The 24,148-nt window shown below is 30.9% G+C and overlaps 4 protein-coding genes and 1 long non-coding RNA gene across 13 annotated transcripts; 4 read left to right on the top strand and 1 right to left on the bottom strand.

The window, feature by feature from the left end:
* The first annotated feature begins 41 nt into the window (after positions 1–41).
* LOC118445284 (uncharacterized) lies at positions 42–4,249 on the top strand. Of its 2 annotated transcripts, none has more exons than XM_035874500.2 (6): positions 42–193; positions 3,100–3,297; positions 3,441–3,576; positions 3,680–3,837; positions 3,998–4,110; positions 4,186–4,249. In XM_035874500.2, exons 2-6 carry the CDS (start codon positions 3,152–3,154, stop codon positions 4,230–4,232), a joined length of 600 nt encoding a protein of 199 aa, XP_035730393.1. In that variant the 5' UTR covers positions 42–193; positions 3,100–3,151; the 3' UTR covers positions 4,233–4,249. The 2 variants fall into 2 exon arrangements, with proteins under 2 accessions (XP_035730393.1, XP_035730386.1); XM_035874493.2 differs by lacking the exon at positions 42–193 and adding an exon at positions 2,515–2,971.
* A 535-nt stretch (positions 4,250–4,784) lies between these two features.
* Positions 4,785–11,757, top strand: LOC118445251 (sodium-dependent neutral amino acid transporter B(0)AT3). Of its 3 annotated transcripts, none has more exons than XM_085664676.1 (14): positions 4,785–4,839; positions 6,121–6,421; positions 6,563–6,758; positions 7,060–7,175; positions 7,299–7,406; positions 7,475–7,558; positions 7,667–7,828; positions 7,948–8,058; positions 8,139–8,340; positions 8,505–8,629; positions 8,707–8,908; positions 9,008–9,167; positions 9,242–9,505; positions 9,588–11,757. In XM_085664676.1, exons 2-14 carry the CDS (start codon positions 6,236–6,238, stop codon positions 9,781–9,783), a joined length of 2,112 nt encoding a protein of 703 aa, XP_085520802.1. In that variant the 5' UTR covers positions 4,785–4,839; positions 6,121–6,235; the 3' UTR covers positions 9,784–11,757. The 3 variants fall into 3 exon arrangements, with proteins under 3 accessions (XP_085520802.1, XP_085520801.1, XP_035730315.1); XM_085664675.1 differs by having other exon boundaries at positions 8,427–8,629; XM_035874422.2 differs by lacking the exon at positions 4,785–4,839 and adding an exon at positions 5,260–5,357 and having other exon boundaries at positions 8,427–8,629.
* A 1,557-nt stretch (positions 11,758–13,314) lies between these two features.
* Positions 13,315–16,568, top strand: Art7 (arginine methyltransferase 7). Of its 3 annotated transcripts, none has more exons than XM_035866477.2 (10): positions 13,315–13,387; positions 13,792–13,957; positions 14,044–14,193; positions 14,288–14,509; positions 14,590–14,828; positions 14,892–15,021; positions 15,098–15,324; positions 15,444–15,999; positions 16,059–16,219; positions 16,301–16,568. In XM_035866477.2, the coding sequence occupies exons 2-10, from the start codon at positions 13,826–13,828 to the stop codon at positions 16,566–16,568; spliced, it is 2,085 nt and encodes a 694-aa protein (XP_035722370.1). In that variant the 5' UTR covers positions 13,315–13,387; positions 13,792–13,825. The 3 variants fall into 3 exon arrangements, with proteins under 3 accessions (XP_035722370.1, XP_035722360.1, XP_035722341.1); XM_035866467.2 differs by having other exon boundaries at positions 13,779–13,957; XM_035866448.2 differs by lacking the exon at positions 13,315–13,387 and having other exon boundaries at positions 13,584–13,957.
* A 2-nt stretch (positions 16,569–16,570) lies between these two features.
* On the bottom strand, positions 16,571–18,109 carry Dtwd2 (DTW domain containing 2). Of its 3 annotated transcripts, none has more exons than XM_085665004.1 (5): positions 17,914–18,109; positions 17,442–17,603; positions 17,202–17,382; positions 16,926–17,128; positions 16,571–16,829 (listed from the first exon to the last, which is right to left on the bottom strand). In XM_085665004.1, the coding sequence occupies exons 1-5, from the start codon at positions 17,997–17,999 to the stop codon at positions 16,691–16,693; spliced, it is 771 nt and encodes a 256-aa protein (XP_085521130.1). In that variant the 5' UTR covers positions 18,000–18,109; the 3' UTR covers positions 16,571–16,690. The 3 variants fall into 3 exon arrangements, with proteins under 3 accessions (XP_085521130.1, XP_035722385.1, XP_085521132.1); XM_035866492.2 differs by having other exon boundaries at positions 16,571–16,817; positions 17,914–18,104; XM_085665006.1 differs by having other exon boundaries at positions 17,918–18,061.
* Positions 18,057–23,149, top strand: LOC118441538 (uncharacterized). 2 transcript variants are annotated; one of them, XR_004838147.2, is made up of 4 exons: positions 18,057–18,677; positions 18,925–19,058; positions 19,343–19,471; positions 22,629–23,149. It is a non-coding gene; the product is annotated as an uncharacterized LOC118441538 (long non-coding RNA). The 2 variants fall into 2 exon arrangements; XR_004838146.2 differs by lacking the exon at positions 22,629–23,149 and adding an exon at positions 19,766–20,021.
* The last annotated feature ends 999 nt before the right edge of the window (positions 23,150–24,148 follow it).

The following is a 24,148-nucleotide window of genomic DNA, read 5'->3' as shown; positions in this document are numbered from 1 at the left end:
GCATCGCTACACACGCGTAAGGGTTGTCGGTCTACAACGTACTGTGCCTTGCCACCCGTTTAATATCGTGAAGCGAACGACCAATCGTCGTGCACGTTTCCTCGTCCGATTACTAGCGAATCCCGACGAATCTTCCCGAAGCATCGTGTGCGCGCGCATGTCGGTGTAAGAGAAATGCTTTCGCTCGTTTTCGGTAGGTATCCTTTTGGAACACGAAAACATACGAATGAGATCTTTGGATGCGCCATTTTTCTTCTAATAATAAGGGTGAATTTACACGATTTCCAATTTACGCTTATGTTCAACGAGAATAAGAATAAAGATTTTGATGGTATATTAGGAACATAACGCGGGATTATTTCTTTTTTCAATGATTATATTACTAAGATAAGAGTTTAGACTTTTTTCCCTTTCCTTATATTTTTTTTCTTTTTTTTTTTCATATGAATGAGAATATGATATATAGTAAGGGAGGAAGATAGGAATTGTAAGTTTTTTTCGATGATATCTTTTCAGGATATGGGGATAATGGTCCCTTTATCAGAATGCGAAGAATTAGAAATAATATATACCTATCGTTATACAATGACGATATAACTAATACAATATAGACTCGCATATACCTATGCACGTTAAAGATCAATAGTGCTCTCGAGAAGGAATCGTGCGCATCGTTCTTCTGAATTTGTCCTTGACATATTGTTTTAGTGAATCCAAAATTACTACTCAAAATCGCACGTGAAAATAGAATAAAAATTTATTTGACAGTTACTGAGAAGCATAATATTATTTCGAATAAATTTACGAAATTTTAAGTGAAATACCTTGCATTTTCAAGTATAACGTTACATTAACGATGTATATTATACAGCGTGAAAAGACAGACATAGTGAAAAATTATTTGTAGCAACATTTGTTATCTTACATTATGCAACGTTATTTTTATCAGTTTTTTTCTTTATGTAGAAATTTTCACATATGTATAGAAATATGGTATTAGCATCTTTTTTTTTCTTTTTTTTTATCTTCTCGTTTGATTGTCGGTAAATTATTTATAATGATGTGTATAAATTATATCGGTAAATTATTTATAATAATATGTATAAATAAAATTTATAAAATACAAAAATTTATCTTTGTATATATATTTTACATAACAATAGTTCGTTTTCTGTTTCGAATGAACGAAATAGAATTACTTCCTTGATCGATAAAACATATAAAATTATCTTGATACTATTTGTGAAAAGTTTCGAAACACAGAAATGTATTTATACTTTAGTATGATCATAATTCTTTTTATTGTGCATCGATTCTATCGATTTAAGAAATTCATTAATAACTAAATTACATCAAAATGTTATGTATGTTAAATTTGTTGGATCACAATAATTCTAGGAATTGAAAATGATGTAATTTGTGAGCTTTCGTACATTAGCTGGTTCATTAGTAACGTCTTAACTATTATGACTCACAGTATACACGATGCACTTCAATACTGCATTGTTCGAAAAAGATACTCTACTGTATCAAACACAAAATATAATTGGCCATAATGACATTATTCATTTAATTCTTATAATAAATTATATTTTTCCATTAAAATCACACCGTCATCACAATTATTATGAATCGTTAAAAGGAATTCTTTTTAAAAGTCAATTCACATATTCCAGTTTGATCTTCGTTTCGTCTTCGTTTCGATTGTTCAGCCAGAGTGATTTTGACATTATTGCATGTAATTTAAATGTACCGTTCACACATTTCCGTTCAATCTCAGTTCAGTCATCGATGCGTAATACATCGATGCAAAATCCGAGATCATCATTAATAACGTTTCTCTTTTTAAATGATTGACGAAATTCTAATAATATCTATTATCTGTAGATCCAAGAGATTTTTGATTGCTTCAACTATTTCTATCTTTTATACTCTTGACGTTTATAGAGTAGCATTTTTAGACATATCAATTTTATACCGTTATCAATATCACACGCGCAATTATTATCATTCGTTTAAATTGATATTTCAGTTGTCATTTTAATAAAATTATCTTTCGGTTAGTTATAATACCAGGCTATTTTGTGAAATACATCTTTGAAATCGAAATTTTCTTCTCTAAATCTTGTAAATCATTTTCTACACATTGAATCAATTATAGCATTCTCTTTATGCAGAAATTTTTTTCACGTGTTCACTATGAGTTTTTGCCTTTTCGATAATAAAAAAAAAAAAAAAAAAAAAAAAAAACACACACATATAACGAAAATGTTTTCTATTTTTCGACGTGTTTAAAATTTTGACGTGTCCAAAAAATGCTACGATTATTTTGATCATAACAAAATCTTATTAAAATGTTACCTGAAATAATATATTTTATCAAATGAAAAAAAGTATTTACGTGTGTGAAATTGTTATTAATGGTACAAAATAGCGATGTTTTGCTAACAAGCAGACAAAACATTGCAATTTATTAAAATTCCTTCAGTTATTTAAAAAAAATTTCGTTGACTACGATTTTTATTACCGTAATTGACCACCGTAACCGAGCGAAACGTAGACGAAACATTGAATGAACTGAAATGTGTGAATTAATGTTTTTTAACTTGTAACCTTTGGCCGGAGATAAAGGAAATATTCTATCACTTCGTCCATTTTCACCTTTTATGTTTTCAACGTACACAACGTAAAATCTACATAAATTGAATCTACATATAGTGAATATAAATTATTAAAATTGAATTGTGACAAAACTGAGATGGAATGGAAAAATAACGGAGACTGAACTGAAATGTGTGAATCGACCTTTAAGAATACAATGGCATATATACCGTTTAGTCTGCTTTTGTATCAATCACAGACGGTACAGTCAATAATTACCGAACTAACAATCGATATGTATGTGGAGTGAATAAACTTGTTCGTTTGAAATTCTCTCGATAACGAGTAAATCGAACGTTTTAATAAAAATGTGAGTTGCGTATACTTTTCGTTTTATATATATGTATATATATATATTTAAAAAAAAGAAAAATATTAATTATAAAAGTAAGCTTCACGTAAGGATCCTCTCACGTATGCAATATATTTCAATTGCAGTTCCATCAGTATCGGTCGATTAGCGAAGTTGTCGACTTAACCTCTAAACAGTATGACGAAAGAATTGCATAAAAGTCTTATAAATTATTTTACGCATTTAAAGAAATTAGACGAAAAATGGTTGGAATTATTCACAGCTGCGGAAAGACCGTTGCAAGCTTTAAAAAATCAATGCGAACAATTACATTTTGTCTCCAGGTATATTTCTTCATATTTCTGTCGTTTACATATTATCAGATATAGAAAAATATTTAACCGGACTTCCGTAGTAGAAAACTACGGTTTCTGTAGTGTGGAGTTAATTCAGTAATATTTTTCAAGATGTCGCTTTTTTTTTACAGTGAAGATGTAGATAACGAAGAAATCTGTATGATCGATTACGCGCGAGAAAAACTTATTTTTAAAATTTTCATCGGAATAGAAAACGAAATTTCCCTTTTACAAGATATATTACAGCGTTTAAATGACGCCACTCAGGTAATCATTCAAAAAATATCTCCTAAAAATTTATCGACGGACGATTGAACGCTGTTTGTGAAATAGTTGGAAGATAAATGATATATATCTTTTCTTTTTTCAGGATTTAAAAAATCGACTAACAAATTTGGAAAAATCTCGGAGTAATGTTTCGTTACACGACGAAGATATGAAAGATATTGTAAATGGAACACCTTATAGACCAAAATTAAATTTACTTTTAGAATGGGCTATCGAAGGCTTTCAATATTATCACGAGTTGTATCCTTTGAAATAATGTTTTTTTAACAGATTATTATTATAATTTAGAATCATAAATATTTAGACAATATTTTATATGTGAAAAGAAGAATCATTTTTTTAAAAGGATTTTTATTTTATGCAGATCGTTACGTTATCATTTCTTATTCCCAAATTATAGATATCTTTCTATTAATAAAAGCATGAAAGCGATGAATTATAAAAATGAAGAATCAATTGATAACTTTGCAGATTCTTTTGTAGAAGATCGTTACAAAAGAATCAAATTAAATAGTAAGACTTTCAATATAATTTTATCTAATAATCTAACATTTATATTATAAGATTAATTCATGACATATATTTCAGGGATATTAGCTTTTACTCAATTTTTAATAATGGAAAAGGTTCAATAAATACTATTAAACAATTTCTACCACATCTTTGTCTCCTATCTATTTTTTAATTCCTTTCTAAGAAGATTTTATGAAATAATCGAAATTACTATAAATGGCGCCATAGATCCGATGGTTATTCAAAGCATTTCTCAAATTAGCCTCTACAAAATAGATCGTCCTAACAAAATATAATTTACGATTTTTATATAAAAATACAAATTGTTTTATATATTTGTTAAGAGAAATGTTAATTTTAATTTTTACAATAATATAAATAGATTTTCATGTTTACATACAAAGAGATTGATCGCTCAAAAGTATTACATTAATTTCCTTTGCTTTAGAATTGCATAAAATCGTTAGTTTTTTTTTTAGGATTTTGTCAATAAGCTCAATGAAAGGGTGTCACGTTCTCTAATGATCGACCAATCAGCTTACGGATACGAATTAGACATATTTTTGATCGAAATGTCTTTCGGAAGCGTCGGGGCGCCGGCGCCTGCTATTGATTCCGGTGTATATCGTAATTTCAAAAGTTACCATCGTGGTAGAGGGTGCCACAGTAGCCAACTCCTCCTTGTACTGGAAGGAGACCCTCGCGCTTTTCTTCGTTTCACCCTAACAGGTCAGTGGTGAGCTTGCGACGATACTTTTCGTCGGAATACCAATTGATCCATTTTTTTTTTTACATTGATCATTTGTTTTCGCAACATGAGAGTATGTTGCATCGTTAAATATTTTTAAGCAATGTATTATAGTGAGAACACTTTTCAATAGAACAAAGGCATGATTTTATCGAATGAAAAATTTATAGAGTCGTAGACAGACCGGTTAAAAAGGATTAAAATCAATGAAACATAGTAAATATAAATGTGAAACAATTTACTGATTGCTTCTTACGTTAATGACGTCAGTGGTGTACCGATACTAAAACTTTTATCACCTGTAAAGGATTGGCGCCCCGGAAATTGCGAGCGGTCTATCAAAAATTTTATTTTTTTCAAAAATGTTACATAAACATATGTTCGCGCAAAGAGCAATAGTTCTACGATCCATATTCTGATTATTTGATAAGCATTTATTTGATATATTTCAACCTTTAAGTAAAAAATTCGCTCTTCTCCATACGAGTGTCAACATATGGTATGTTTAAAATTAAATAATGTTTCTAAATGTTTCTGTTAATATAAATTTTATTGCCATTCTTTGATTTATTTTTACACCTTATCGTGATACTTTATTATATATAATATATACATACTTATACTACATATATACTTGTATATATATATATACATATATGTAGAAAGTTCAAAATTAAATAAAACAAAAATTTAATCGTACAGTATTATTTCGTATATTTTTAACGAAAAAAGTGATAATTTTTCTTTGATAATATCTACACAAAAGAACCTGTCAGTAATTTTCATTAGTAAGACGTAACATATATATATATATATATATATATATATATATATATATATATGTGATATATGTGTTTTCTTCGCTTTGTAATAATACATATATATACATATATATACATATGTATATAATGCTTTAGGGCATATCTTATTAATCTTTCATGTTTGCGTCGCTTGACAAGAATAAAATTCAAAAAATAGCTTCGTATATTTCACGCATTGATATAATTATTAATATTTTTATAATTTTATTTCCAAAAAATTTAGCAAATAGAATTATTAAATTTGATTAGTCCATTAATAATTTCTCGCAAGAATTTGTGCATTTTTATAAATTGAAATAAAATTCTAGCATAAAAAAGAAATAAGAGAAAAAGAAAGTAGAGTATAATATTATATACATTTTTTTTTCACAAAAATTAAATAAAAAATCATATACATTATTTTGATCAATCAAAATATTTTAATTAATTTGTTCATGATAGGATGGAGTACATAGGTATACATGGAATATCCGATTGATCCTCATAATAAACAATAACTCTAAAGGAATAATAGGATATATCGAAAGAAATCAAAGAAGACTGAAGAGAAAAAAAAATGGCAAACACGGCGCATTTAGTCCGTCGTCAAAGTTCCCGAGATTTAAAGCCACAAAAGAGCGTCGATAAATTGGAAATGAAAGAGATGAGAGGTAGATTAGTCGTGGACAATCGTAAAAATATTACCAGTGTCAATTACGGAGCTACGAACGCAGCCTTTGATGATTCCAGTCCAAATAAAAAGGTACATAAATTTCCTTTATCTAATTTACGAATATTTTATCGCATTTAAATATGTATTTAACGATTATTTTATGTATATTAAACATGTATATGTTAATTCTTTTATATTATACATATTCGTTATTCGATCCATTAATTATAGAGTAAACCGATGAACGAAGGTGAAAATAGTAAATTAGGGAGTAACGAAGGTAAAGGAATTTTTCGACCAGAAGCTGGCGAGGATGAACGTGAAAATTGGGATAGCAAACTCACGTTTCTTTTGGCTACTGTCGGTTATGCCGTTGGCCTCGGAAATGTATGGAGATTTCCTTATTTGGCACAAAAAAATGGTGGAGGTACGTTCATCGAATAATTTCATATTATCATTATATTGTATCGATTTTAATAGGAAATATACAGATAGAACATTTATATTTATATCTCTTTTCTCGAAGAAAATTTTATACAACGAGGACAAGTGTTTCAATTAGCTATGATCTAGGTCATATCGAGAGGCATATATTTTATATGAATATTTATTAGAGAAACGTGGTAGTATTTAACATCATATATATATATATATATATATATATATATATATATATATATATATTCAATGAATATAATAAATATTTTAATCTGTTTATTTATTTATAGGAGCATTTCTGATACCCTATTTTGTTATGCTGGCGATCGAGGGTATTCCTATATTTTACCTTGAATTGGCTATCGGCCAAAGATTAAGAAAAGGAGCCATCGGTGTTTGGAATCAGGTGATTTAAAAATACAATATTATAATGTTTACTCGAACAGTCAACAGGTGTCAAAAGAAATTCTATTCATTTGGTAATATTATCTATTTGACATAAGTTGACTTATACGAGTTTTTTATAAAGGTTTCGCCATACATGGGTGGTATAGGTGTTAGCAGTGCTGTCGTATCTTTCAACGTGGCCCTTTATTACAATACTATTATCGCTTGGTGCCTCTTTTATTTTGTTCAGGTAAGTCACGATGTTATTTCGCATTTTGTTTGCGTTTTTAAATCAAACAAAATCATTTCTTTTTAAAGAGTTTTCAATCACAATTACCATGGGCCGAATGTCCGAATAGATATTTTCAAAATGGATCTTATGCACCGGAACTAGAATGTTTGGTAAGTATCACGCATATCTATCGAAGAAATCACAGATTTCTATGAAGTCTGTGGGTATAATTTTTATAGGAATGAGAAAATTAGATCTTAATATATGTCAATCTATAGCAAAGCAGCCCAACTCAATATTTTTGGTATCGGACGACTCTGATGATCTCTAAAGATATTAATACCCCGGAAGTATTTAATTGGAAGATTGCACTGGCTCTAGTTATTGCTTGGATTTTGGTTTATATGTGTATGATCAAGGGAATCGCATCGTCAGGCAAGGTATTCAATTAAAATCTTTTGATTCACTTTATACAATGTGTATATATATATATACATAATTCATTTATATATATTATCAAATAAACTTGTTTTACTTATCTTTTTGTTGTGTTTAACAGGTCGTTTACGTGACTGCTACGTTTCCATATATCGTGTTAATTATTTTCTTCTTCCGAGGCGTCACTTTACCGGGAATGTCAGATGGATTACGGCATCTTTTTACACCAAAGGTACATTAAAGTATACTATAACTTTTGATAATATCGACATGTTAAAAAATAATAATGAAATTTTTATCCATTTTTGTCAGTGGTGGACACTTACAGATCCAGTAGTATGGTTAGAAGCTGGTACTCAAATATTCTTTTCTCTTGGCTTGGCATTTGGAGGTTTGATAGCCTTTTCTTCCTATAATCCAGTAAATAATAATTGTTATCGTGACGCGATCATGGTTAGCTTTACGAATTGCTTCACATCTATGTTTGCCGGAATTGTTGTTTTCTCGATTATAGGTAATAATTAAATGAAGTTTATATGATCGATAAACGTTTCACAAATGTACATTTGTACAATGTACGTTTTCCTATTATAATAACAGGATTTAAAGCGACTATGGTTTACGAAGAATGTTTGACAGAACGAAATACATTGTTAATTAATATTTTCGGTACCGAAGACAAAATACCCGATGTCATACCCGATGCAAATACGTTACTTAATGTTACTACCGGAAATGGTTCTTTGGACAATTTAATTATGCCAAAATTGCCGGTATGCGATCTAGAAAAGGAATTAGATAATGTGAGTATTATATTTATTTATTTCAAATATTATATTCTGTCCTGTCACGTATTTATACGTTATATTTCTTTATACAGTCAGCATCAGGTACTGGTTTAGCATTTATTATCTTCACAGAAGCCATTAATCAATTCCCTGGTGCCCAATTTTGGTCGATTTTATTTTTCTTAATGTTATTTACCTTGGGTATCGATTCTCAATTTGGTACACTAGAAGGCGTCGTTACGAGTATTGTTGATTTGAAGCTTTTTCCCAATTTACGAAAAGAAATCTTAACAGGTTCGTTGTATTGTTAAAAATGACGTACGATCAGCGCAAGATTTCATTATTAATGAAATAATATTTTGAAGCGATTTAACATTTTTCAATCTTTATTAGGTGCAATTTGTTTGGTGTGTTGTATAATTTCAATGGCTTTCGCTCATGGTGCTGGCAGCTATGTCTTCGTACTTTTTGACAATTTCAGTGGAAACTTTCCTTTATTGATCATCGCATTTTTCGAATGCATTGGAGTATCTTATGTGTATGGATTAAAAAGGTACCTATATTAAGTTATTACAAATCATTTGTTATATTATAATAAGGATAATAAGGATAATTCATTGCGCTTAGATTTGCCGATGACATAGAGTTAATGACGGGTAATCGTCCTGGACTTTATTGGTTGATTTGTTGGAAATATCTCAGTCCTTTGGCGATGTTAAGTATCTTGATTGCTTCATTCGTCGAAATTATTATGGAAGGGAGTGGTTATCCAGCATGGGTATCAAGTTTAGGTACAACGGAAAAACATGAATGGCCAATATGGGCTCTCATCCTTATTGGTATTCTTATTCTTGCATCCGTTCTTTGGATACCTGCAGTTGCCATTTGCAGGTAATATTTAATATCTACGATATATATCAATTAATTATCTTCTAAAATTTAATTGATTTTTTATTCGACTTGTATATTATAGATGTTTTGGTATTCTCATAATTGATGACAATGAAAAAGCCTGGTTCCCGGCAGCAGATTTGAAAGAATTTCATGGAATCGTACCCCATGAAGTTACTGCTGCTGAAACTTTATTATTCTGCATAAGAACCGATGGTACAGAAGGACTATGTTGTCCAACAGGTGGTCCTAGCGATGATGACGAGGATCTCTCCTAGGAATGGTCTTATTTATTCTATATTGATATTCGTTTAATTGCTTTTTAACTCGAGAAACAGATGTTTCTTTTAAAGAAATAATTGACATAATTAGTATTTACGTTTGATTGATTCAATGATATCAGAGTCTTTATTGATTTATTTTCATTATTAATCATATTTAATTATAGGATTCATCGAGTCAATTAATCTGAAAATAATATGAATTCATGAATTACGTGAGATATAACATTTATCTGATATATGAAAATTGATGAGGATTTATGAGGACATTATTATATTGTTACTGTTTTTCGTGATTTTAAACAACATCATGTGTCAATATTAGTCAAGAGAAATACTGAAATCTGTTCAAAGTTTTGGAAGTTTACAAACATATTAGATATTAGGTAAGGAAATATACAGTACTAATATTATTAGAAGCTAAAAATGGATACAAATCGTCGTTTTGCTGTATTCGTAAACATATACAGATAAATGAATGAAAATTTGAATTTCATGAAAAAATATCGCGACTGTATTTTTCGTACGTCGAATATATTGCTATTACGCTTAGCATTGTCTTCGACGTGTAACTTTCTATTTACATATTAGGAAAATAACGTATTATACTCGAAATGCGATGCAATTTATAAGTTTTTTTTTTAAATATTTTATTCTCTCATACGATATTTATTATTGCTTGTATCAGACAATGTCTCTTAATGATACAGTATTCTATATTCTAAATTATCGATAAAAACTTGTTAAATACTATAATATTTTCATGTGTTTCCGTCTAGCAAACGTCAATACTGTCATATACTAAGGTTGCTTTATATTTTTTAAAAGCATCGTATTTCGAAAAAAGAACGTTCGAAATTAATCGAAAATACAGATGCTAGTGGGAAAAAACATAAACATATTAGTATGTACTGATCTGTCGTTTTTAGAAAATCCATTATATATTTAAATATATTAAAAAAGGTAAACCCCGGAAATTTGTGGCATATCGACAATAAGAATACATCTTATCAATAATATCAGCGATTGCACTTTAATTGTTTAGCAATTGCAATTAATGTGAGATTTAAGATTAGAATAGGAGCCGTCCATTCAATAAGTCAGAAATGGGACGTCTCTCAAGTTATATTTCTTCGTTTTTTCTTTTTGTTTTCGTAAAATTTTAAACAACGCTACTTAGCCGATTCTTTATTCTGCCTGTCCCGACTATTTCTAGTAAATTTTTATATAAAGTTTTAACGATACTATTTAACGTTCTTATATTAAGGAAATATTAATCTTGTTAAATGTGTGAAGTAAGTTTTATTATTCGTATATCAGATAAAAAAATTTACATGTTCTCTTATTATAAGGAGAGGAAAATCAAAAGGTACAAATTACTGTCGTTTACTTTTGAAACGATGGTTAGAATTATCTACGTTCTTCAATGATCGCGATACGTGCTTACTCTGAGTTTATAATAAAAACACGATATAATAAACTTATCGTTTATAATAAAAGATAAGAAAAAGTTTCATTAATATTAAGTCTGGATGGCAGAAAGAATTGATCGGCAGAATTGGTAGCTTTATCGCGTTGAAAGTATATCAATAGTGATAGAAATGAAAATGGAAACAACTGGCATATCGTGATGATACATATAAATCTGCTCTATGTACTTATGATAAAATTTATTCATTATTTTAACGTGATTCGTCAGTTGTAATTTTAAGGCTTAAGGACAATACAAAATTATGTAAATGCCTCGTTTCGAGGGATTTATAATGACAATAACAAAATTCAATCGAATTATAATCGATGAAAATGTGACGACAATACATAAACATAACGTGACATTAACGTCAAAATAATTTTGACCGTAGTTTCGTTACGTATGTTGCATGTTATTTTTAATACAATATTCAATATTAGAAATGTTAAAAATATAAAGACTGTTCCAATTGAGATTATATAGAGCGAAAAAGAAACATATAGCAACGATTTCTTTTTTTTTCTTTTTCTATTTTTTTTTTTTTTTTTTTTTTTATTAATCAAGATAGAGAAAAAACTCATTGAGTTTAATTATTTTAGCATGTTTTTTTAATTATTATATTAAAAAACAAAAGAGAAAGCTACATGCTATAAGCTATTGAGTAAAACAATTAGTTAATCAATGCACGTGCAATCTTTTTCAGATAGTAGAACAAAATTAATAGAGTTTGTTATAACACGAAATATATATATATATATATATATATATATATTTATATATTTATATAATTAATAGGAAATTTACATTTATTATGATTATGTTTTCCTTCATACAATGTATTCTAAAATAGCTCATGTTTGCTTTATTACTAAGGTGCTAAACTATAATATAAGGACGATTAAATAAAAATTAATAACAATAATTCTATATATACATACGTATAGTTATTAACATATACTTGTTAAGAGATCCATAAGAATCTGTTGATTGCTTTGACAATAATTCCGTTGCCTTGAATGGTATAGCAATTTACGTATATACATATATATTTATATTGAGTTTATCCTGATTGATATAATGTAAATAATTATTGATATTGGCTATAAGAATTTTATCGACAATAAGGTATCTATATATCGACGCATGAACATTTTTAACAAGAAAAGATTCATGTCCCTGAAATTCTAATTATGATATATGTATTTATATCGAATTTTTTCTTCATACTATTTATGTATTTGTTAGATTAGAGAATACAATATCAATCATATATTTGCACTAAACGTACAAATATTACGGACAATAAAAGGTCTCATATCGTTTTAATTTCTCATATCACTAACAATAGGAAAATATGTTATGGAAAGATTAACATCAATAAATAAAAATGAGATTACGTATATGAAATCATATCATGTTTTACGAATGAATATGATAAAGAAAAATTTTACGAATTAAAATACGTTTAATTTTTTATCTTAAATGTATACGTTCTCGATTATTATTTTGAAGAAAACACATTCTACTGTAATCCACGTATCTGTAAAATTTCAATTAAGCGTGAAATTAAGCGTGAAATTAAGGGTGAAATTAAACACGAAATAAAGTGACTGTAAATTAGTTTATTGTGCTACGAAGCATTTATATCATAATTGATATCGTGTGATTGAAATTTTATTATTAATATATTATACGAGATACGATTAATATAAGACGTAGCTTGTGCAATAATTAATAGGATATATTATTAAAGCGGATGGTAGTTATCATTATGATTATATTAATTATATATATATATATATATATATATATATATATATATATAAACACATAACTTACACGTTAATATTGGATATACGTAAAATTGTACATATATATATTGTTGTCAGTTAAATGTTGAAATAAATACCGTGCCGATAAAATATCGTTCTACTTTTTTAAAAGACTATAAATGTAGCAGAGAACTTCCTTAACAACCGATGGTTAGATTTGATATTAGTTCACAAATACGACACCTCATTCAATTTCTCTTCTAGTCAGTTTTAGTCTTTTGTGGACGAAATGAGTGAAAACCTCGTGTGAGTCGTTGTGGTTATGATTTTATCAAGAACTGTTTATATTTTTTACGATGTATACAAACTTTAAATTTTTTATAATATTATGAATTATTTATACCAGCTATTTAGAATTTCTTTTATACTTTCAAACAAGCATATCTTTATTTTTCAAGCATAGTATAAATTTGTATAATTTAAACTTATTCTTCTTGATTTAATTTTTTTTTTTTAAATAAAATAGTGTATCGAATAGACTGAGGATTTTTTTTTAAAATATTTTTTTTTTTTTTTAGTTCTGATATTAAATAATTAATTACAATTCCTCATAGAATTATAATTTAATACATAATTCACATTTGTTAAATTGTTTTTATTTGCTTGTTCAAACTTTTGTTCAACAATCAAACAAATTTTTATTTATTTAATTAATAATAGTGACCATATAAGTTAATAGTAGTTCGAAGATTATATGTTTAGATCATTATCTATACGCTGTATAACTATTCGTAATATGAGTATATTTACTCAATGTTTAAATCCCATTACGGGTACTGCAACTTGGGAAGAGAAAGATCAAGATTATGATTATCATCAAGAAGTGGCAAGATCGGCATTTGCTGATATGTTGCACGATCATGAAAGAGTTGGTATTTCAAATATAAATATTAAAATTTGATATAAGATGATAAAAAAAAAAAAAAAATGATTTTTTTTTATTTGTTGATATAGAATCAAAAGTATTATATTGCTCTTGAGGCTGCCATTAAAAACAAACATGATGCTGGACAAGAAGCTAATGTACTTGATATAGGTACTGGCACAGGTTTATTGTCTATGATGGCAGCAAAATGTGGAGCAGATAGTATAACAGCATGCGAGGTATTTTATTATATATTATATGTTTAAATAAGAAATTATTATTCTTGAAATATTGTAAAATATCTATGATGTTTAATTTTTTTCTAATTTTTAGGCATTCAGTCCAATGGCTATGTGTGCTGTAACGATTATAAAAGAAAATGGCTTTGCTGATAAAATAAAATTAATACATAAACGTTCCACGGAAATGACAGCAGGTAAAAATGGTGATATGCCAAAAAGAGCAAATATATTGGTGACAGAAGTATTCGATACCGAACTTATTGGAGAAGGAGCATTATCCACCTTTCATCATGCTCATGAAACATTACTTGAAGTACTATTAACAATTTTTTTTCTTTTAAATTAATAAATATTTCATTTACTTACATATATTTACAAATAATTTTCTTCTAGAAAGATAGTATAGTCATACCAAATAGTGGTACTATGTGGGCACAAGTTGTTGAAAGCAAATCTGTTTGTGCATGGAATAGAATAGAATCGATCAGTGATACTGGGACACAAAAAATTCTTATAAATGCTCCATTATGTATAAAATCATGTTCTGGGGCTGCAGCTGTACACGATATTCAATTGTCACGCCTTCCTCGTGACGAATTCAAACCATTATTACCACCACAACCTATGTTTAGGTAAAAATATATATTTGTCTGCATTTGTGTTTATATAAAATATTTACATAATTTGTATTTTAGATTCGACTGGTCTGGAAATACACCTTTGAAATATAATGATAGAATGTGTTTAGATGTTTCACCAATTGACAATGGTACCGCTCATGCAATCTTCTTATGGTGGGATTTAAATATGGATACAGAAAAGAAGGTAGTAATTATAATAATATATATTATTTAAAATAATTATATTATAAATAAGATTCTTACTAATAGATATTTCATAGGTTTTGTTAAGCTGCGCACCTGTATGGGAACATCCTGAGATTAAAAAGTTGCCACATAATAATGTAAATTTTAATGAATTAGCAGATGTAATACCATGGAGAGATCATTGGATGCAAACTATTTATTATCTTCCATCAGAAGTACAAATAAGTGTTAATAACAATGTTAGCCTTGTTGGTTATCATGACGAATATTCTTTTTGGTTTGATATAAAAAATGGTCCAATGTAAGGTTTATTTTTTTTTATTGCAATTTTTTTTCCATCTTGTTACACATACTTTCCATATTATCCATTATTTTACTTCTTATTATATTTCTAACGTTTTAACTCTGTTTAATTTTTAGAATAGATATACCGAATTATGATAGACCAATATGTAGTTGCTGTACACACATTGCTTACTCCAGAACACGTATAGGTCAATTAAATGACAAAGAACGGAATAACAAATATATAGAAGCATTGTCTAAGAAGGTTAAACCAAATACTACTTGTCTCTGTTTCTCAGATGGATGTTTCTTAGGCTTAGCTGCTGCACAGCTAGGTGCAAAAAAAGTGTATCTATTAGAAACAAATTTTTTGTCTCAAAAAACTATTGAAATGTTTATAAAGACAAATAACCTTGAAGACAAAGTAGAAATTATAAGTACGGATAAGTTGCCACCAGCTAGTATGATAGATTTAATTTTTGGTGAGCCATATTTCATCAGTTCTATTGTACCATGGGAAAATCTTCGTTTTTGGTATCTTGCTTCACAATATTCATCACAAGTTCAAAAATTACCTATAGCAGCTACAATAAAAGCTGTTGTTGTTGAATTTAAAGATCTACATAAAATTCGAGCACCTCTTGGTGTGTGTGAAGGTTTTGATTTATCTAGTTTTGATAAGCTTGTTCAGGTAAGGCACTCTGTTGTAAAAGTTCAAAATGTCTTATTAATTTTTATAAAATTTCATAGGAATCCAGTGACAAAAGTGATAGTCCTGTAGATGCACAACCTCTTTGGGAATATCCAGCTCGAGCTTTGACATTGCCTTTCACTGTTAAAACATTTGACCTATCTACAAATGTTCATGATCAAAAACGTATTCAAATATCGGATGACGTTCCTATTTTGCAGTAAGACTTTTGTTAATATATGTATATTTAAGATATTATTTTTGATGAATTTTTTCTAAATAATTTTTTGTTTATATTTAGGAGTGGCTTATGCAATGGAGTTGCATTATGGGTGGATTGGCAATTAGATTCTGAGATAAATGTATCTTGTGGCCCCACTCAAGAAATAGTACCTGGTAAAAGAATATCATGGGACAGATTTACTAGGCAAGGTGTACATATCTTTCGAAACATTAAGAATGTTTCATGTACAGACATATTGTCGTGGTCCTTTGTTTTTGTACCACAACATGGAACTGTGGAGTTTCAATTTAAGATAAATACAAGAAAAGAAAATAAGAATGATTAACATTAATGGTGATTATCTTAACTGAAAATATTAAATAAAAAAAATAAATGTTACTTTATACTATTTTTATACTCATTCGTTGTAAAAACTTATTTTAATAATTTATTTTATGCATTACTCTGCTAGGATTCCTCCGGTAACATTCGCAATTGTTTAGCTAATCGTCTGCCTATAAGTTTAGGGTAAGTCTTCTGCTTGATTAAAAACTCTTTACTCTGATGTGTTACTGCCCCATTTTCAAGTTGAAATCTAAAATGCATTCTGTTTTATAATTATACTGCAATATATTATAGTAAAGTATAATATATAATATAGAAAAATACAAAGAAATTGATGAAAAAAAAAAAAACTAATTACCTGCAGAGGTAATGTAAAGGCCCAAGCATAATATTTCTTAACTGGTGATTTCCTTCTAAAATTGAAAGTGCCAATGCACCTGTTTCAAGAGTGGATAAGCACCCTTCGGTTGGTTGTGTTCGAATGACATACTCGCTTGCTGGTACTCCTACTAGTTTATAGGCTCGAAGTAAATATAATGCTGGACTTGCATGATATATGGCCTATAGCGTAAATTCTATTTTGCACATTTGTTCTAACATTTTTATGTACATACAATGTTAGGTAATATTATACCTTTGCCTGTGGCCAAGTACCATCCAATAATACTAAATTATATGGCCTTTGTCCATTTGTACCTACTGGATCCAATTTATTCAGAGCCATAGCACCGGGTGATGGATACAATAAAATTGTATCTTTGTCATTTAAAATTTCTGCTAAACCTTCGTGTTTAGGCAACGGAAACTTTTTCCCTCTATAAATTGAAATATTAATTTCAATTTGTGTTTCTTTACTTTACAATTATTAACCTACCTAAAAGTCATACACTTTCCATCTTCTAAACCAAGTGCTAGCATTGGAGCTGTACGTAAACAACGTTTCACTTCTGCTGGATGCTGTAAAATGATAATCCTAGATTCAGGACGTAATCGTTGTTTTGGAAGTCCAGGACACCAACATACTGCTACCGGTCTTCTATAGGAAAAAAATATAATGATTAATAAAACTGAATTTTTTTAATGATCTCTTTTATAGCTACAGAATTTTTTCAATAATATTGTTTAAAATACTTCAATGTAAAAACATATATATATATATATATATATATATATATATATATATACCTAACCTAATATATATATATATATATAATATATATAACCTAATATATATAAACCTAACCTAATATGATAATTTAATTATGAATGATATGATATATATATATAAAAAAAAAATAATACAATCAAGTCACAAACATAACCTAAGAATTTACAAAATGACATACTTGCATTGTATACATTTGTCTCTTGCTTCAGGAGGATCTGCAGATATCTTTGATAACTCTTCCCATACGATATCTTCGTTTGTCATGACAAAAATTTGTAGATTTTTACAAATAAATTAATATTTAACAGCTGCGTACGCATAATAGCACGTATTGCACGAGTACCAACTAATGTGGCTATTGGAAGTTACTATTACTATAGATAGATATATTTCGAGATTACTTCGATATATTTATCGTTTCGAAAAGATCATTCTTAAAAGTATCGTGTACTGATTAAAAAATTTATTAATTATTCAAATCACATAATTTCCTTTTTTAGATACGTACGTACCAGTACACACGTATATATTATCGATAAGAACAAAAAGAAAAAGAAAAAAGAAATGATCGATTTCACATAGGTTTTTATTTTCTTTTCTTTTCTTCGTAAATAAATGGAAAAAATTTGATTTCGGGTTAATAATTAAATGAATTATCGATTAACGATAAATGAAATTTATAATGAATGAATCGATATAATATTTGAAGGAAATGTGGATTTTTATTTTCGAGAACGTTCTAAACCGCGATAGTGGCAAAGGTTCGAGATGATGAAGAGAATACGAAGGAGGTAGAAAATAAAAAGGTGAAAAAGAAAATCGGATAGTGAGGCAAGAGGAGGTATCGGAAGGAGAGCTACAGTGCCTACATAGCAAAAAAGGAATGACGCCGGTATTTTTAATGGGAAGCCGAAGGCGAGTTGAATAGAACGAGCTTTTGGGGTGGGTACCGACACTCAGTTTCTTTGATCAATAATGAAACTTTTCTCTGTCTCTCTCTTTCTCCCGTTCTTTCCTATCCACCTCCCTTGGTTGCCATCCACCCTCCTCTCTTGTAACCCTGCTTTTCCTTTCTCTGTCTGTCTTTCTTTCTTTCTTTCTTTCTTTCTTTCTTTCTTTCTTTCTTTCTTTCTTTCTCTGCTTCCATCGTTCTCTATCTTATCTTATACATTTTTAACCCTTATTTCAGTCCCTCGCGAGGACGTCGTACGCCTCTACAAGGGTTCAAAGCGAGAGCCAAGTTTTAACAAGCCTCAGGCTTCGTGCCCCTGGCCCCTGGATGTCTCCTTTAAATAATCCACCGGACGATCCATTCGTACGAAGGTAGCGTTTTTCTGCGAAAGGCTTAATAGTCTTCAACCTTCTAAAGTAGCCTAGAGTGGTTTCAAAGAATTTCGAATCTTCGACTACAAATATACTGAGGTTCTATCAAGGCCGTCATCTTTCATGGAATTCTTTTTTTTTTTCTTTCTTTCTTTTCTCTTTTTTTTTTTCTGTTTCAAGACATCATAGGTTAAGTCAGAAATTTGTGTTTTAAAAGATATACCTTATCGAGATCACGAAGTATTACGGCATTTTATAATATTCGCATTAAATTCTTCTTTTAGGATCGTTCAAGCATCATTGAAAAATTCTTTCGATCTCCGTCTCAATTATCAAGATAAAATTTCTTTGGTAAAAGTTATGCGGACGATTCTCCAAAAAATTCTATCACCGTCCTTTATGAAAAATTCCAGGTAATTTATAATTCATTGAGAATAATCTTTGAAATGACAGCTTCATCATTATCCTTTCGAGGTCAAACTTTCTTGTCTTTCTGTGAATGCACTGACGAAGAATCTATTTCGCTTTATATTCGTTTATCCGTACATTCAATGAAGAAAAGTAAGATTTTTCTTTTTGTTTCTTTTTTTTTTTTTATTTATTTATTTATTTATTTTTTCTTTTCTTTTCCTTTCTTTCTTTTTTTTCTTTTTTTTTTTCTTTTTCTTTAGTGCCTGACCTATCATAGACATAATTTTTATTTGTAGAATTACAGACAAAGTCCTTGCATAGATATCTCGTTCTTTCTCGTAACGTCCTCCATTCGTGTCTCTCGCCTCTTTACAAAGAAAGAGAGGAGGTCGTTTTTTTTACTTGGGGGAATCGTGAAAGTCAAGAGAAGATTCGAGTGTGTAGGATATAGTGAGGAACGAGGGAACACGATTTATTAGAGAAAGACAAGGAAAAGAGGAATAAAACGAAAAGAGGGAAGAAAAAGAGGATGGACCGCACAAAGAAAAAAACGTAGGCGGGAGGCCGAGGTGTACATGGAGAAAAAAAGAGAGAGAGAGAGATAAAGAGAGAGAGAGAGAGAGAGATAAAGAGAGAGAGAGAGAGAGAGAGAGAGAGAGAGAGAGAGAGAGAGAGAGAGAGAGAGGTGCGGAATAATGCTTAACAAGCCGACTTGAAAGGACGGCCGCCATGTTGAGTCAATACTTGAAAGTCTTTGCTCATTAAGAATATTTTACATCTGGCTCCTCCGGCAGCACCGCCGAGTCTCTAATTCCTCTTTCCCTTCCACTGTTCGTTCCGAAGCCGCGCTCGCTTCGCTCATCTTCGAAGAGAGAAGAAGCTTTCTTTTGCTTCCTCTTTCTCTGTCCCCTTTGCCCTCACTCCCGCCTTTACGTTCGAGGTCCGTCCCCCTGGTGCCTGGTTGCATACCGGGGGTGGTTGGACCCTCGAAGATGGAAGTTATTTACGCGCCACTCGGAACACCCTCCACCATCGCGAACTTTCTCTCTCTCTCTCTCTTTTTCTCTCCCTCTTTTTCTCTTTTTCTCCTGGTTTCCCTTTGCATAACCCCTCTCATCGGTTGCCATCCCCTCTGTTGCCGTCACTGCCGGCGGCCTTGGCTGGCCATCATGTCCGCCATTGCCTTCCTTTTCTGACCCTTTAAGAACGACGGAAAGAATTCCTTCGACTTCACCAACGGGCCAACCCTCCGTCCGCCCTTTGCAGTCTTTCTCTCTTTTCCTCTCTCATTCTCTCCCTTTATCTTCCTCCTTTCGTTCTCCTACCATCGCGTAATCACCGTTCCATTTCGCGGCGTTTTTCCTAATTCCTACCCAATTCCGCTTTTAGCATTTCAATTTATGCCCGCGGACCGATCCGTCGGACGTGCCTACCCTCCGGTAACGACGGATTATTATCGAAGACGTACCGCTTCGAATGGAAATTTACTTGGGAATCGGGAAGAGGGATGAAATTGTTCTTTTACGCGTTCGATAGAAAAATCGGTATCGGCGTTGTTATTGTTCTTTTAACTTTCTTTCCATGGATAATAATTTATTCGATCTCGAGATATAAACATAATCGCATTTACTTATATACGTAGGTATAAGTACTCTATAGTTCTATTGAAGAATTTTTTATCTCTCTCTCTCTCTCTCTCTTTTTTTGTTATAATTTCGTTTGCTTGTCACGTTGCCGTTAGATCGGCTCACAAAACGATAAGACTGTCGTTACCCCTCGTTGCGTTATAGGGGTATGGTTATAAAAATAAGTCACGTGTGCACATCGGTACTGCGTTTCTCGCGTTTCTCAATTGTATCAACTTTAACCCTTTCATTGTTTCGCTTTTTTTTCTATCGATCCTTTCTTGGCATTTCACCGGCTCCATTCGCAAACCCTTTCTCGCGCGTTTCGTGTTAGGAACGGGCGAGGAGATTCGAAGTTTGTCCGTGCGAACAATCGCGTGCACGAACGGTATGTTAGCGTACATAATAAGCTGTGCAGAAAGCGAGCAAACGAGAATGAGAAAGAAAAGGAGTGAGAGAGAGAGAGAGAGAGAGAGAGAGAGAGAGAGAGAGAGAGAAAGAGAGACAGAATGAAACAAAAACTGGTCTCGCGAGGTAAAACAATAGGGGGTTCCTTCGGAAGGGCAGACAGAGAGAAAGAGAGAGAAGAGTACCGTACAACCCCGTAGAGTCGTAGAGCTATGGCACGACGTGTGTGAAATTCAAGAACCTGTAGCGCGAAGAAGAACAAAACGTTGCTGCCAGCTGCACGGTGCATACGTTATTAATGTGTCGTTTTGTCCTTCCTCATCGACATCTTTACTCGAGAAAGAAAGAAATAAAAAGAGAGAAAGAGAGAGTACCAAAGATCATAATTCCAATGAGACGGTGCAACGCGTTAATATACCGAGACTCTTCGCCTCCTTCTTTTCGGCCGAGTCTCTTTACCCCACATTTTCTTTGGTACCTTTCATTCCCTATCCTTTCTCACTCTTCTTTCTCTTCTTCCCCATCGACCGAGAAACAGGTTCCTCTTTATTCGGCCCGCTTATTATGCAACTTATTGTTTTCGCCGAGACACAAGGGTCTCTCCGAGTGGTCCTGAATCAGGCGAAAAAAAAACGAGTCTTCGAGTGACTCGTTCTACGGCTTTGCGTTCTCATACTTCCATTTCTCATAACGAATTATCATAGCGTTAGATTTTTGTCATTTCGACGGACCGCTCTTTTTTAACCGGTAGATGACATTGTGATATTTGGATTAGAAAGGATCCTTTACGAAGGATATATAGAGGAGTAGATAAAAGATTTTTTATTGTATAGACTTGAAGATCATATTCCATGCAAGATGTCTCTTTTGAAATTTTTTACTTTTCTCAAATGCTTCTCCGACAATATTCCCATGGATCGATTAAGATGATAAATGTGACATTTCTTTTTTCTGTTTTTTTTTTCTTTCTTTTTTTTTTTAACAACCAATTATCTAATGAGCGTATAAGATTCCTTGATTCATTGCTGGAATGATGCAGCACCAATGGATGGCAGATGTCCAGAAGCAAACGAAAAAGATTTTATTTTTCTTTTTTACTTTTTTCTTTTTTTTTTTTTTTTTTTAGCAAGAACTCCCGTGGACCCGTCCAGGTGTCCATTGTGGGTCCGAGCTACGATTCTCAACCCTTAATCCTTAACCCTTTGGCCGCACGCATCCGCCTGCAGACGCCCATTTACCGATTCTGAAACAATACCGACCGGACCGCACCCCGGATGCGCACGTTTATTAAGTAATGTCCCCCTTTGCTTTTCGTTTCGCAGCTGGCCGAGCAAAAAAAGCACTGTTGCTTTTGTCTATCATTTCTCGCGGTCCAACGATGCTTTCCTAACGATTTCTAATTCAATCGTTAGGAAAGTCGTAAGATCGAATGTCCGCGACATCGAACGTTGAGATTTTTCTGTTATCTAATTAAAAGGCCAAACAATTTTTATTGTCTTTCTAAGATATCGACAAATATGTTTTCAGGCACACGTCACGACAATTCATTCAATAATACAACAATATAATTTTATTTTAAATATCATACAGTCGGTGATCTTTTCTGTGTGAATGTTTAAAAAATTTTTAAATATTATAATAAGAAATTGGCTCAATTAAATTTAATATACTTTAATAATACTACTTATAATTGAATAGAATTAAACGGATTGATGAAAAAAATTTTACAATCATGATTATGATTCTAAATATTTAATATTACATTGTAACGATAAGTTACTCATAATATCAGATAGCTAAGATAAACTTCAAAAAACTTATTGATTTTAAAAATCATAAAAATGAAATGAATTATGTGAGTGTAATTATTGTCTATGGAAAAAAATCAATTAATACGAACGTAACAATTATACGTGAAAATAAAAGACTCATAATAATCATCATTATTTCTATTGATTTAATATAATTGATCTTCGTTTTTTCGTTGTTATCATCATCATCTCCTATTATTTATATCTTCAAGTATGGTGCACTATATGAAAATTGTTTTCTAAAATCGATTTCTCGAATTACCGATAATATTTAAGCAACGTACGTCGTACGATTCAAAGACGAGTCACAAGGGGTTAAGCGAAACCTGACCAGATCCGTGGCTCACCCCACTACGTGGCCGGCAAAAGGGTGGCCCTTGGCACTAGAACCCGTCCTTCGTTCATGCAAAATGCAAGAGGCCAGTTTCGAAACGGCCGGCCATCAAATATCCACGCTGTTACTATTTCCGAATAAAAATTCTTTCGCGATGCGTCCGAATGATTTCTGCTTGTCACGTTAAATTTGATATAACGTTTTTTCCGAGAAGTTTCGAAGTGACGATACGGGAAAAATATTGATCGTGATCGATGTGACAGAATCACGAATGATGTTACAATGTTTAGATCGAAAAATCATAAAAACCAATTGAAATTGAAAGTGTCATTGAAAATTAAAAGGAGAGATGATAGTGTTGCCGAATTGACTTGTTTTCAAAATGTTAAGCTTTTTCAGAGTGACAATTGAAAATACGATTGTGGAATTGTATGTTTTTAGATTATTATACATGTAGTATTTGATTATAAATTTTTGTGATAGTACGGTGAAAGATGGACG

Source organism: Vespa mandarinia, chromosome 2, assembly GCF_050613455.1.
Source record: "Vespa mandarinia isolate Hongniang chromosome 2, ASM5061345v1, whole genome shotgun sequence".
In the NCBI taxonomy this organism is placed as follows: domain Eukaryota; kingdom Metazoa; phylum Arthropoda; class Insecta; order Hymenoptera; family Vespidae; genus Vespa; species Vespa mandarinia.
The sequence above is the reverse complement of the archived record's forward strand: the minus strand, read 5'-3'. Positions and strand labels throughout refer to the sequence as shown.

Coding starts and splice junctions, on each gene's coding strand:
- LOC118445284 (XM_035874500.2), top strand. CDS start 3,152: ATGACGAAAGAATTGCATAAAAGTCTTATAAATTATTTTACGCATTTA. Junction 3,298..3,440: donor CAATTACATTTTGTCTCCAG/GTATATTTCTTC, acceptor TTTTTTTTACAG/TGAAGATGTAGATAACGAAG. Junction 3,577..3,679: donor GTTTAAATGACGCCACTCAG/GTAATCATTCAA, acceptor TTCTTTTTTCAG/GATTTAAAAAATCGACTAAC.
- LOC118445251 (XM_085664675.1), top strand. CDS start 6,236: ATGGCAAACACGGCGCATTTAGTCCGTCGTCAAAGTTCCCGAGATTTA. Junction 8,341..8,426: donor TGTTGTTTTCTCGATTATAG/GTAATAATTAAA, acceptor TTATAATAACAG/GATTTAAAGCGACTATGGTT. Junction 8,630..8,706: donor TAGAAAAGGAATTAGATAAT/GTGAGTATTATA, acceptor TTCTTTATACAG/TCAGCATCAGGTACTGGTTT.
- Art7 (XM_035866467.2), top strand. CDS start 13,784: ATGTTTAGATCATTATCTATACGCTGTATAACTATTCGTAATATGAGT. Junction 14,829..14,891: donor CCACCACAACCTATGTTTAG/GTAAAAATATAT, acceptor TTTGTATTTTAG/ATTCGACTGGTCTGGAAATA. Junction 15,325..15,443: donor GATATAAAAAATGGTCCAAT/GTAAGGTTTATT, acceptor TTTAATTTTTAG/AATAGATATACCGAATTATG.
- Dtwd2 (XM_085665004.1), bottom strand. CDS start 17,999: ATGACAAACGAAGATATCGTATGGGAAGAGTTATCAAAGATATCTGCA. Junction 17,383..17,441: donor GGAAAGTGTATGACTTTTAG/GTAGGTTAATAA, acceptor TTCAATTTATAG/AGGGAAAAAGTTTCCGTTGC. Junction 16,830..16,925: donor CCTTTACATTACCTCTGCAG/GTAATTAGTTTT, acceptor ATTATAAAACAG/AATGCATTTTAGATTTCAAC.